This window comes from Muntiacus reevesi, chromosome 12 (genome assembly GCF_963930625.1).
Source record: "Muntiacus reevesi chromosome 12, mMunRee1.1, whole genome shotgun sequence".
NCBI classification, from domain to species: domain Eukaryota; kingdom Metazoa; phylum Chordata; class Mammalia; order Artiodactyla; family Cervidae; genus Muntiacus; species Muntiacus reevesi.
Genome location: NC_089260.1, coordinates 21836097 through 21849782, shown reverse-complemented (window position 1 = coordinate 21849782; position 13686 = coordinate 21836097). Strand labels below are relative to the sequence as shown.

Genomic DNA, 13686 nt, shown 5'->3' with positions numbered 1-13686 from the left:
TTCTTCTGGTAGATTTTATTAAGCCTTTCAGACATTTATGAAATCAGTCTTTTTCTGTGCTACAGTTGGTAGGGGGTTGGGAGTGGAGGTGTAGAGAACACAAAGACAGTGCTTCTTATATATATTTATAATGAAGAACTTTTCTAGTTCCAGAGCCTGGAGTCTCCAGTTCGTTTTAATACAATAAGTTATATTAACTAGGTGCATAAAAAGGACAACATCTCCCTTTACTGGTTTGTCATCATGTCACTACATTTATCCAGTACTGTTTTGAACCTACTCATGTTACAAAGAACAGGTATATAGGGTTTCCCTTGTATTTTAAAGAAAAAAAGTATGCCAGATTTCTCCAACAATCTGGAATTTTATTCCATTCATATACATGCATAGTAACAACATTTGTTGAGAAATTATTTCTATCAGAAGTAGAACATTATCTTTGTGATCACCAGGTGCAGTATTGCTACTCTTATATTTAAATAGATCTTATATATGAATTAAATTCATACTTGCAGCATTGAGTTTAGGGTTTCGATTTAGACTGTGCCTTTCAAAAGATAAAACCGATTAATACTACTTCATTACTTACAATACTGCTTCCAGTAATTTTGTTCATTCTTACAAAGTATTGCATTTAACAGCAAAGGTTTAAAAATTGAGACAGAGCTGCATCAGCGAAAGAAAATACAAGTACTATACAAGAAAAAAATCGCCATCTTCATTTAACATACATGTTTAAGATTAAGAAAATGGACAGAAACGTACGGCTACATACAAATGCAAAGCCTAGTGACTAAGAGACTGTATCTGCTAAAATATAAAGTGCAAACGGAGCCTGATTATCCAAGAATTGAAATCTTAAGGCGAACTTATAGCACGTGTATTTAGAACATCTTTGCAAGTTATATTTTAGCATATACATATATCTGCAACAGCATATAAGAAGAAATCAAGATACACAAGTGCTTTGGAAGCTATTTCTAAAATGCTTTTCTGTATTGTTTGTGACTATTCAAAAGCTACTTACAGTGCAAACCATATGTGCTACACAATAACTATACAATAACATTACAAATGACTTTAATATAAAGTTTTTAAATAAAAAATAACATAACCACAGCTATGAATACTGCTGGTAAAATAAATTAAATTTTTTTTTTTTTGGAAAATGGCACCAATAATACACTTTACTAATGGACTGTAATGAAATTACACGTTAAGTCTTCAACTCAGCCATAATGAATTATCTCTCCTGATCGCCCGGATGTAATTCAAACAGCTTTTTTTTTTTTTTTTTTTTTTTCCTCTGTACTGGGTAGAACAACATACTAAACACTGGTACCAAAGGTGACTGATGTCCATTGATTTAGTGATTTCATTTGACGTGTTCCGCGGCATGTGATGAGCAATAAAACTTTTTGTGAGTTATAAAGTTTGAGAGGTTGTTGAACTGGATGTCACAGAGCCGGCAGTATTTCCCACTGGTGGGCGCCTGGGTGGAGCCATTGACACTTTTTGCTATACTAGACAACTGGTCCTCCGCGGAGGCAACGCCTGGGGAGACGTTCTCGTTCGTGGCTAAGGGGTTCTCGGGGACCCAGGACGGAGACTTGGGGCCGTCTTCACGCGGAGGGTTCTGGGCAACGTTCTCTTGCTGGGGGTTGGCGGCAGGGCGCTCCTCTTGCTTCAGTCCACCATTCACGATGACCATGCCTCGATTTTTGGGCAACAGGGGCAGGGAATCTTTCTTCGGCACAGCGCACCCGTTGGAGGAGGCCTGGCCTTTGGGAGATTCATTTTCCGCGTTTGTGCTTTGCTCCACATCCGCGTTGTGGATGACCAGAGAACCGGAAATGTAATCACTTGGCTTGATTCCATAGTACGGAGAAAGCTGGTCGGCTCCTTTGGCCTTCTTTATTGCTCCAGGGTACAGGCAGTGGGGAAGAAACAAATGTTTGTTTTCTTCTTTTGTCGCGATGAGCTGAGCGGCTTCGCTGAAGACTTTCAGGCCCTGCAGCGTCGCTAAGTGGGATGAGAATAAGTTTCCATTGGGGGAAGGCTGCTTCAGGTTGCCATTTTTCTCGCATTTTATGATGCTTCTTTCATAGCTGACGTCGGGGCTGTTTCGTTCGCTCTCTGGATTGGGAAACACTTTATTGTCGAGCGGAGCCAGGTCGTTCCGCTGGTGGGCGGTGACCGGGCAGAAATTCTGCTTGTGGGCCAGGTAGTTTTCCACCTTGTTGAAACTGATCTTGCACAAGGTGCACTCATGGTAGTCTAGCAGCCTTTTGGGAGACGCGGTCGTCCGCTCAGACTGGGATAAACACTTTTTGCTGAGATCGATGGGGACGTCCATCTCCAGGCAGGAGACGCTGGAATGAGCAGTGTCACCTTTAGAAACCGGGACACACTTGTTCATGGCCAGGGAGGTTTCCAAGTGCTTGGAGACAATTCCTGGAAAGAGATCGCATCTTGGGTGGTAGCACTCGCCCAGCCCTTCCGTGGCTTCTTGGGCGGAGGTACAAGGGTTGCTGAGGTTGGCTACGTCGAGAAAGCGCTGCTGGACCAGCTGGGGCCTCTGATCCTGCTCCGGCAGGCACATCTCGTACATCTTCCTGCGCTTGCGCGTGCGCATGGTTCTCTGCATGGCAGGCACTTTGCTGGAAGCCGACCTCTTCAGCGGAGGGTCGTGGCGCGTTGCACAATAATACTGTTTGTGGACCATGTAGGTTTCGTGCCGGCTGAAAGTAATGTTGCAAGCTTCACAGGTAGTCTTATTTGGGTCACTTTCCCCATCCACTAAGGGGACGCTGGGGGTTTTGACATCAACAGGTTTCCCATTCATTTTATCATCATTGCTGTTGGGGGTGGAGAGCTTCTTAGCTTGCGTGGAAAAGTCCTTGTCGTGGCCCTTCCCGTTTGGCCCAATTAAATCTAAAACGGCGGAAGAATTGATGCAGGGTGTTTGAAGAAGTGGATTTTCGGGATCCGCGGGGTGAGTGGCTGGATTGAGAAGATTGATGGAGGGCTGACCCGTGTTGGGACTCACGGCCTCCTGCATCTTTTCTGAAACACCAGGGAACTCGGGGGACTTGGCCATCTGCTGCCATCGGCTGCTGCAGTAATGCTTTTTGTGCACTAGATAATTGTCCAAGTTATTGAAGGTTATGTTACACTCAAAACAGGTAGCCCCCTTGGGCATCAAGGGGCTGTAAATGACCGGCGGGTAGCTGCTGCTTCCGTGCCTCAGGCGCCGGTGCACCAGTTCAGACATCTTGGCCAAGATCTCCGAGGCTTGAGGGACCATTGTGATATCTTGGGGAAAAGCAAACTGCGATAGAAAGGGTCCCACGGGGAAAGAAGGCCCAATATTAGGCTGAACTGGAGATGAGGCGAGTCTTGGACTAGAGGGCTCAGACTTTATTTTCGTGTAAGAAAAGCTTTGTTTATTGGTTGTAGGCTGAATTTCGGGTCTCTGGTTGGTGAGAAAGAGCTGAGTCTTTTTCTCACACTTGTCCAGCTCCGTGTCAGAGCTCGCATCTTTAGTCTGCATGGCCTTTTGGCTCTGGGGGAGTTCGCTTCTGGTCAGCAAGTCTGTGGCTGGCTGTAAGCTGTCTTCGGCTCCACTTGGAGAGTGTTCCATGTCACTTTCTCGGGGCAGTTTGCCGCCAGGGACATGGAGCTCCTGGTGCTGCAATAACTCCCTCTGAGTCTGGAAGCCAAAGTGGCAGTGATTGCATCGGAAGGCAGCTTGAGTGAGATGGGAGAACAGGTGTTGGTGAAAGTTGATCACAGAATCAGCAGTGTAGCTACAGACGGTGCATTTTAGACTAGCACCAGGGGGGAGGAATTCTTCCATTTTCACTCCTGGAGAAACATACAAAAGCAGAATACTGAGAACCACACATTTTGGTTTGCTGGTGATACGAACCGTTACTAATGACCTCATGTCTTCAACACAGCAGAAATGAACTGAAATCTTGCAGAATCTCATTTGTGATATTAACTTTTTTCCTATGACACCTTTCACCATATGTGATAATAATAAACTGTAGTTAATACTTTCCAAAGCACTTTCATGAGTAGTATCACATTGTAGTGGGATGGGCAGTGCTGTTTTAATTTTACAGGTCAGAAGACAAATTCAAGGAGGCTAAAGGAATTGATTATGGTAATAAATCAAAATAATTATCTAATAAATTCAGTGATGAAGCCATGCCCAGACCTCAGATTTTATGATTTCTAATCCAATAGGCTTCTTACCAAACCACTGTGCTCCACAGTAGGAACAGGCAGGTATTTATTTGACAACCTGTATGCAAACTAAATAACTTAGTGCACTTAATGCACTAGAATTAGGTCTTTATACAACAGAATCCAAATAGAAATCATTTTGTTAAGTAATTAATAACATCCTAATTTATCTTTGGTACAAATTTAGAATTTCATGGTTTTGCTTAATATGGGTTATCTTTATCCAGGGCTGATATTCAGCTGATATTTACCAGTATGTTCAACTATATTAGTATACTAATATAGTCATTTCGGACTGACATTTGTACTGATTGATCATGGCCTGTTTCTGGTCAGTTATTAAATATTTTGAATATCACCACTGATTGGCAGATAAGTCTCAATGCAGTATTGTGATTTACAGGAAATGTATATTTGGTCACTCAGATAAGGAAAATCTATTTTGCCTATGCATCTGGTCTTCACCCTTGGTTCCTGGCTCAAGGCTTCTAAAACTGTTGGAGTTTCTTGTGGTAAATGTGTCTTTGTTATGTTAATGAGGTGACTTTTGTAAAGCCTTCAGGTAACCTAAGGATGGAGACTGGTTGCCAGAAGAACCAACCCTGTGAGTGAAGGGTCAGAACTTCCACTGCTTTCCACTTCTGGGAAGAAGGGCTGGAGATGGAGTTCAGTTGCCAATGGCCAATAACTTATTCAGTCATGCCTACATAATGAAGCCTCCTTGTCCATTCTCAAACCTAGCCCTATTCATCTCATCCATCTGGCTGTTCCTGAGTTATATCCTTTTAAAATAAACTGGTAATCTAGTGAGAATGTGTTATCTGAGTTCTGTGAATCACTCTAGCAAATCAGTCAAACCAAGGGGGTGCCATGGCAATCTCTGATTTACAGCTAGCTGGTCAGGAGCACAGTAGACTGGTCTGAGTTGGGATGAGAGTGAAGGGGGTCACTCTTGTAGTACTGACCCCTTAATCTGTGGAATTTAATGCTATCTCGGTAGTATCAGAATTGAGTGGAGTTGAATTTCAGGACACCCAATTGATGTCTAAAGAATTACCTGAGGGGGCGGTGCGGGGAGGCAGGGGGAACCACTCCCCTATGAATTGGAATTGGGAGCTAGACACTTTTACTCACTAAGGTCAACCCGTGTCCCATTCGTTGTCATATAGTTAAGTCAGGCTTGCTTCCTGTTCTCTGCACTCTACACTAAAATGAGAAATACCTTCTATATTCAGAAAATGAAAATATGGCAGACAACGCCCAGTCCTATAGTGATAAAAGAGGACTTCTTTTATTTTTCCCCTTTTCTCCTTAGCTAATCCAGGACTCATTTTTCTATTGAGCTGGAAAAATCTCTCTATCTCTTCTTTTTGTTTTGTACTTGACTTTGCGCTCACTGTGTGAGACAACCAACCTATTTCTGTGTCCCCTGGTTTATCACCTACATAAAGACAGCTCATTTGCAGGAATAAGGTAGAGAATGAGTAAAAAGAAAATTGCCTATTTTTATGGGTACAAAGACAAAAGCTTGCACAGTGTTACAGTATTGTAGGTTGGAGTTAGTTTTTTTTTTTTTTTAAACTGAGCACCTATTTTGGTTTTTAATTATGCAACCGAAGCAAAAACAGTGAAGCAAGTCACCCCAGGGTGTCTAACAAGTTTTGTATTCTATGTGCTGAAGAACTATGATTCCCAAAACTTGATTTGCCCTATCCAAGAATGTTTGAAAAAATACCTAAAATTAATGTAATTATGTACATTTGGTTCACTTCAATTATTTTTAAAATATAAGAATTAGAATACTATGAGATGATACTGATAATAATTGGGCATACAATTCCAAAATAAATGGGAATAGTAAAAAAGAGGGGATATATGTATAGATACAGCTGAGTAGACACACAACATTATAAAGCATATATATTCCAATAAAAATTAATTAAAAAAAATAGGAATAGTTGCCACCTTGCTCTTAAGGGAAGGCTTTAAAAAAAGAAAACTTGTTTTGCAGGCTAATTTTTCCTAAGAAGTTTTAAAACATAGCACTAAAAGTGTTTTTCTGTCAAAAATTCAACTATGTTGTTATCATGCACACTCTAGAAGTCAAGAACCTTTTACAGATCCATATTTAAAAGTTACTTTCTCTCAAGTGAGATTTTAATTGGATCTTTCAAAATAAAAGCTTTATTTCCATTCAGCAAATACTTTTTATGTAAAATATGTAAAAATACAAATATTTTTATGTACCTACTATTGAGTCCCTGCTGTGTGGGAAACAGTGCATGGTAAGTTTGCGAAGATCACCTGACACATAAATGAATGAATATTGATGACAATATACAAAGGGTATTGCGATTTCTAAAACTGATGCTATTTGACTTCAGTTGGAAAAAAAAAAACAACTATAGAATGCTTTGGCCTGTAAACTGACCACTGTAAGTCGTTAGAGAAGAATCCAGACCCACGTCCTTTGAACAGAATATACTGATTGTACGTGACAAAAGGTAATAACTATCTGGTTCAGCAAGTTTAATTTGATTTTATAGGCAGAAAGAGACATATGAATGTAATGTATGCACAATATGTGTGGGTGTACATGTGTATGTATGTAGAGAAAGAACAGGGTCTCCTAGAGCAGAAGAAACAAGGGAGGCACTTACCACTGTGTGAGGTCAGGTGCATTTCTAGAGCTCGGGCATTGGAAAAGCTCTTGGTGCACTGTGGGAAGGGACACAGGCTAGAAATCTGAGGAGCAGTATCCTCATTTTCCTCTGACACTGGTGCAGCTTCTCTTTGCCTTCCACTGCAATAGTACATCAGATGGGCTTGCAGATTCCGCTCACTGCGATACCAGATGCCACAGGACTTGCAAGGGAATATATCCTCTGCAAGCAGAAATACAGGGACACGTTAGCTGCTGCCCACTTAGGGCCATTCATGGGTAAACTGCATTTGGTTCCGTTTTTTTGAGTCTGCTCTCTGGTTCTGAATTAGGTAATCAGACAGTGGCTAGTGAAGTGTTGGTGGTGTTCCACAGTACAGGACTGAGCTTATAAAGGAATGTTGCATTCAATGCAATTTACCTTCCCACAGACTCTTTAGAAAGTGTACTGTAGGAGACTCCCAACATAAAGCACAAGAGGTTGATCCTAAATTGTTTATATTGTATTTATGGTTTAGAAAAGTAGGCATTTAGAAAATAGCAGTATGAAACGTTTTATCTGCTTGATTAAAAGGTAAAGGATCTAATGCCTGCTGCGCTGAAGTTAGCCTTGGTGTCAACTCCTGACATCATTTATTCATTTAATTAATTAATTGCAGAGTGCGTCCTGAGTGCCTGATTTATGCTGAGTAGGCTGTAAAACAAAATGAGAGACAAAACAGCTGTTCTTAAGGAGCTTAGGTCGCTTGGGGCTGGTTAACAGGTGGTTAGATCATTATATAAGAATGTGATGACTGCTCTGATGGAGGTATCTGAGGGGTGTTTGGGGGCATGGAAAAGAAATACGAGCCTGGGGAGAGAACTGGAGGGCGGATGAGGTGAGAGAAGAATTTAGAGGGAAGATGATGGCATGCCTTAGCTGCATTGTGAAGGATGAAATTAATCTAGTCAGGTGGAGAAGGGGATTGTATTCTTGTAGTCAAGGGATCATCATGGGAGCCTATGAGGGACTGGGTAGAAGCTGAGAGGCTATTCTGTAATCTCAGGAAGAGAGGAGGCTGCAGAAGTTAGGGACAGACTACCAAAGACCATGGAGGCTTTTATTTTTGGGGACCTCACTGCATGTCATGAAGGATCTTAGTTCCCTGACCAGGGGTTGAACCTGTGCCCTCAGCAGGAGTCCTGACCATTGGATTTCCAAGGATGTCCCACTGTAGGATTTTTAAAGTTCAAGTTTCTATCTCAATGAGTATGGAAAAGTTACTGAATCATTTTAAATAATAGACTGACAGAAACCGCTATGATATAATGTTAACTGTGGAGCAGAATTTGAAGGTAGCAACTTTGGAAGGAAGACTTATGACTTATAATTGAAGTAATCTAAGTGAACTATGTTACAGTTTGAATTGTAGCTAATAGCCATATAGTATTTGTTAGGTCATGCTATAATATGTATGATATGTATTTCTCATCGATTCATTCATGGAGAATTTCTGTGTGTGTATGTGTTGTCACCCTCATTCATTAATAGGTAAAGAATGTGAGGTTGAGTAACTTGCTGTGATCATGTAAGTGGGTGAACTGAGGTTGGAAAAGCCTGGTGTAAACACTCTTCCATAATACCTCAATGGCAAGAGGGACAGAGAGAAGAAAAATCATATTTAGGAAGTAGAACTGACTGGAAGTGATGACCACTAGAGTGGAGGGTAAGGTTTGTCCTTGGTGCCTAGGCTTCTTGTTAGCATTTCTGTGTTAAGCGGTGGTTCATGCATCTCTACAGGGAATAGAAGACAGATGGGTGATGAATTCAGGCTAGTGCGTGTATAGTGACCAAATCTGACACTGTATTGTGCAAACTTGGCACTTTTGTAGTGAAAGGGGGCATGGATTAGAGGGGATGGCAGATAACCCTGTAAACTGGGACAAATCCAGGCACACTGGGGTACATGGTCACATTAGATGCATGCAAGTGGATATTTCTGTGAGAAAGAGAGATGAACATTGCAAAGATGGCAACAGAGGTCTGAAACTCGCCAGACACAGCTGGACTTGTGATTTATAAACTGTCAGTGTATAGTGGGTGGTGGAAGCCCATGATAGTGAAGGAGACGGCTCAAGAGATCCTGTTGAAGGAGATAAGGAGAAAATTAAGGACCAAATTCTAGTGAATGAGAAGTAAGGAACAGGTAGGTACAATACAGAATTTCCAAATACAATCTAACTACAAAATCACACCCGGCTACTGCTTATTATTTAACCCTTCCCACCCAAGTTAGTTACATTTACACTTCAGGGGGCCACAATATTTAATAAAGTGGCTATTTATGCAGGATGACTTTAACTGATTAGCTAATTAAAGAATGAGAACAAAAGCCTGTAGAATCCATGTTGATTTATTTCAGATTAACCGTTATCTTGCTACAGAAAGCAAACAAAGTATAACCTCAAATGTATATAATTAGAATGAACATTCATACACTGAAGCATCACAATAATATAAGGTACCCCTAGGACACTTGGTGGGCTTCCCTGGTGACTCAGCGGTAAAGAATCCGCTTGCACTGCCCAAGCCACAGGAGACACGGTTCGATCCCTGAGTCAGGGAGATCCCCTGGAGGAGTGCATGGCAACCCACTCCAGTACTCTTGCCTGGAGAATCCCCATGGACAGAGGAGCCTGGAGGGCTATAGTTCATAGGGTCGCAAAGGGTCAGACATGACTGAAGTGACTTAGCATGTATCTACAGGATACCTGGTAACAAAATCATTTAGTCTCAAATTCAAGTTACAGCAAGTTCCTCACTATCCAAAGTAAAGGTCCAGCAAAGAAGATAACTACATTTACACTAAGGGAATCTAAAAATACACTTGGGTTGGGTGCACTGAATCCAGTGGTTGTATGCAGAATAATTCCAGATACACATGAGAAGTTCTTTATTCTGGAGGATGCAGTTACAGCAAGAACATAATTCAGTAATTACTGACCATAATTACTATACACACAAAAATATATATAGTATTGGGACATAGCTATAGTCTCTAGAATTTTCTGCATCATTCAAAGTCTTGGGCATTTTCAAGGACATTTTTGACTCAAGGCAATATTTCACTTGCCTACTGGTTTCAGATTCTTTTCTTCTATTAAGATGTAACTGGTACTCATGTTCTCTCTCAGAGACAGATAAAAGCAGAGTGGACTCTAGAACTCAGATCTTGGGACTCCTGAAGCACTGATTTTATGTCATATCAGGTCACTGTGTGTTCAAGAAATACAAACCAAGTTCAACAGTCCTTTTAACAAAATATAATCACAAAGACAGATTTTCTAGGGCATATTTTAAAATTTTGCATATAAAGTACTCTAAGGAGTATTTTTCTTTCTCTTTTTAATTTTTTATATTAGATGGTGTCTTATTTAGCCTACATTTTCCCTTCATTAGTATATCTATCAAATTTGATTTTGTTTTCTTTTTCTTAGGTTTTAACTCTTAATACCTTAATTATTTTACCATAGGAGCATCAGTGAAAGATATTGGGCTTCTTATAGCTAAATAGCCTTGAACATTGCTTAGTTTAGAATATCAGATTTTTGTTTGTGACATTCAGGAATCCAACGTGAAATGAATGAATTTAAGTTCTTTTTATATTCCCATAAGAAGTGATCTCATGCACACACACACACGTACACAGAGAGTTAAAGTTGGAGAGAAGAGCAAATAAAATCACAGCAATGGAGGAATAAACTCTGTCTCTGGTTGCCTGTCAGTAGGCATTATTTTTTTCTCTCCCCTAAATATCATCACCACCACAAAGCCTGAGCTCCTGCACTCAACACTTACTATTGACAATAGCTGTGGGCAAAATAGAAGCCATGGCAGCTTGCTGAGGGAGCAGCTGAATTGAGTCCAGCAGGCGCGCCGGGTACATCCCTTCTGTAAGACTCATCTGACTGGCAGCTTGTAGCCTTGAGTCAAAATCCACCACAAAGGCAATTAGCTCTTCACCCTCAGAGATGGCCTTCGTAGTCGTGCACCAAAGCTGACCCCCTATTAAGAAAAAAAAGGAAGAGAAAGATAGAATTGACATAGAATACTCCAGCTTGCTGTACATTGGATTGATGTCAATAGCACCTTCTCATGTTTTTCACATCAGTTTCTACTGGGTGGAGTGTTGGATCAAGACAACAGGTGCCCTCCTCTTCCCTTTGTTCACTTAAAACAATAAAACAGCCAGTTATTTTACCAGCGACACGGGTTTATAATAACAAAGGACTGCAATTAGGGACAGGCAACTATAGTGAACCATATGAAAGTCTGGTAAAACAAAAGAGAGGAAACATTTTATAGAGAAGGGGAAGTTGGGAGAGCTATGATAAACCAAAAGTCCACTGGAAGTCCATTGGAAACTGGAAGTTTGAAATATAGTGGCATTTCATTGGCTGAGTTGTTGTCAGGTGATGAGAAATGCTTTCTTCCTCCATTAAATAATGTCACTTCCTGATGGAGATACAAAGACCATCTCTTCCTGTTGGGCTCTGTATTGATGTCAAGTGGTACTTGCCAGCTCCCGCATCTGACTTCCCTACTCCACTTTAGTGAGGTTTCCTTTTATGAATTTTCATACCTCCTATGTGGAAAATTATATTTCTTGCATTAAATGTACTGTTCAGTGACCAACAGTAGGAGAAGACTAAGGACCAAGTATAGACATAATCTGTACAGAGTTTTGTCAAAAATTGACAACTTTTTGCCTTCTGGTGCTTGACTTAATCATTAACCATGCTATTACATGGTATATACTGCCTAAGAACATGCACGGTAGGGATCCAACCTCAAAATGTATTCCAAGTGAGTCTTTGAAGTTATTCTTCCTGCACCTTACTCCTCTTTTTCTCTCTTTCCCAGACACTGATATATCAGATACTGATATTGGTATATGTATAAATATGATTCCTAAAACTACAAAGAAAGTAAACAAAGTTCCTAAAATTTAGAAAGTTTAAAGGTAATTCCAGTTCATTTTGTTCTCTGCATGTCTGCTTCCACTTTTTTTTTGGAGGGGCGGATGCTGAGTGATCTTTACTTTTATAATATTTCTTATAATATAGCTTCTTTATCTCCCTTTACCCTGACTGAACTTCCTGAAAAGAAGATACACCAAAGATCCTTTTCAAAAAGGCTTATTTAAATAAAGATTTGTTTAAATGAAAAGAACCCTTTCTTCAAACACTAAGATAGACTCTGGCTCGGTGCTTCAAATGATCACGTGTGGTGCATTAAAAAGAAAATTAACTATGCAAGTACATCTTCTAATGTATTGGAAAGCGATAGCAAATGCTCATTTATTTAACATGTTTAGACAGGCAAAGCACTTATATTTTGTTATCTACACTCTCAGGCCTAGATACGTATCCTATACAGTTATGCCTGAAATAATATGGCATAGTTGATATGTTATAAAGCTTTTTTTCTCATTGTGTATATATTGCAAGGCTATATATCGTACTCATTAAGCAAGTAAAAATTGTATCCATTCTGATAAGTAATATTGCTCTGTTTATCTTTCAGAGTAACTGCCTTTTCAACTGCACTTCATTTTTTCCACCCTCAAAGAGATCATAGTTTTTAAACAACTTGCGGTAAAAATCGGGTGGAAAAGATAACAACAGCATATGATACGGCGCAGTTGACTAGAAGATTCAGGACTTCGTTTTAGAGAGACCTGGGACAGTTAATTAAAGCAGCTGATTAAATGCTAAAGGCAAGCAAACAAGACACCATTTGTGACAGTATGTTTGTGAAAAAACAAACCTAAAATTACCGATCTCAAATTTATGTGAAAATTTCCAAGGAAAACACACATTTACTAAAGGACTAGAAAACAACCCCCCTTTTTTTTTTCCACTTTGGCTCTAACATATCTGAAAGAATACAAATTTGCCAAAGTTGAAAAACAGATTCACTTTGGTATTGATTGATTGATTTACAAATGTAGAAGCTAAATGGCATCATCGTGGAATTCGATGAGTACTGAAAAGGGCTAAGTTGGTGCTGTTTCTGTTGGTGACACCTCTTTCCCCTGGGAGGCTCCTGCATTTGGCTGCTCTGCCTTCTCTGATGTGCATACAGATCCAAACTACTCACGGCTCTAGACAAAGTAATCATCTGCACCTTATCTTTCCTCTGGGAAACTGCTTATTAAGTGAGTCCGTGTAATAGAGGTGGGGAGGGCAGAGGCAGGCACTGCAGTTCAGCCTCCTAGCCTGGTCTTTTGGAGTCATAGGATTTCAGCGTTGAACAGCATAACTTATATTAATGGTAACAGTTTCCCGTTTTTGATAAATTTATATTGTTGGTAAATCTAGCTATGGCTATGTTTTACAAAGGAAAAGTTGTGAATTCAGGTACCCAGGAGAAATCAATAGTTTAGAGAAGTTAGCAGTCAGCTTATCTTTATCACAGCAGTGAGCTCCATAGCAAGATGACTCCGAATACTTGTACTCAAACTTTGAACCCAAAAGATCCAGTCAATAAAATAAAATAAAATTCACAAACTATTAAGTGCAAGGAGGAGATATATGTATACTTATGGCTGATTCACATTGTTGGACAGCAGAAACCAACACAATATTGTAAAACAATTATCTTCCAATTAAAAAAAAATAAAGAAATATGTAGGAAAATTTCTCCAAAAAATAAACAAAAAATCATTTTTCTACATTATTAGGCAGTCCGGCAGCGGTAATACCTATCTGTTTTTGGACATATTCAG

General features: G+C 40.1%; 1 protein-coding gene across 1 annotated transcript in view; it reads right to left on the bottom strand.

The window, feature by feature from the left end:
• Window positions 1–374: 374 nt before the first annotated feature.
• ZFPM2 (zinc finger protein, FOG family member 2) overlaps window positions 375–13686 on the bottom strand; it is a 499657-nt gene continuing 486345 nt past the window's right edge. The window contains exons 6-8 of the mRNA XM_065902735.1: window positions 10755–10961; window positions 6915–7139; window positions 375–3867 (exon numbers count right to left, since the gene is read on the bottom strand). Coding sequence (XP_065758807.1) covers window positions 1376–3867; window positions 6915–7139; window positions 10755–10961 — 2924 coding nt within the window. The 3' untranslated portion in view covers window positions 375–1375. The remainder of the gene's footprint in view (window positions 3868–6914; window positions 7140–10754; window positions 10962–13686) is intronic.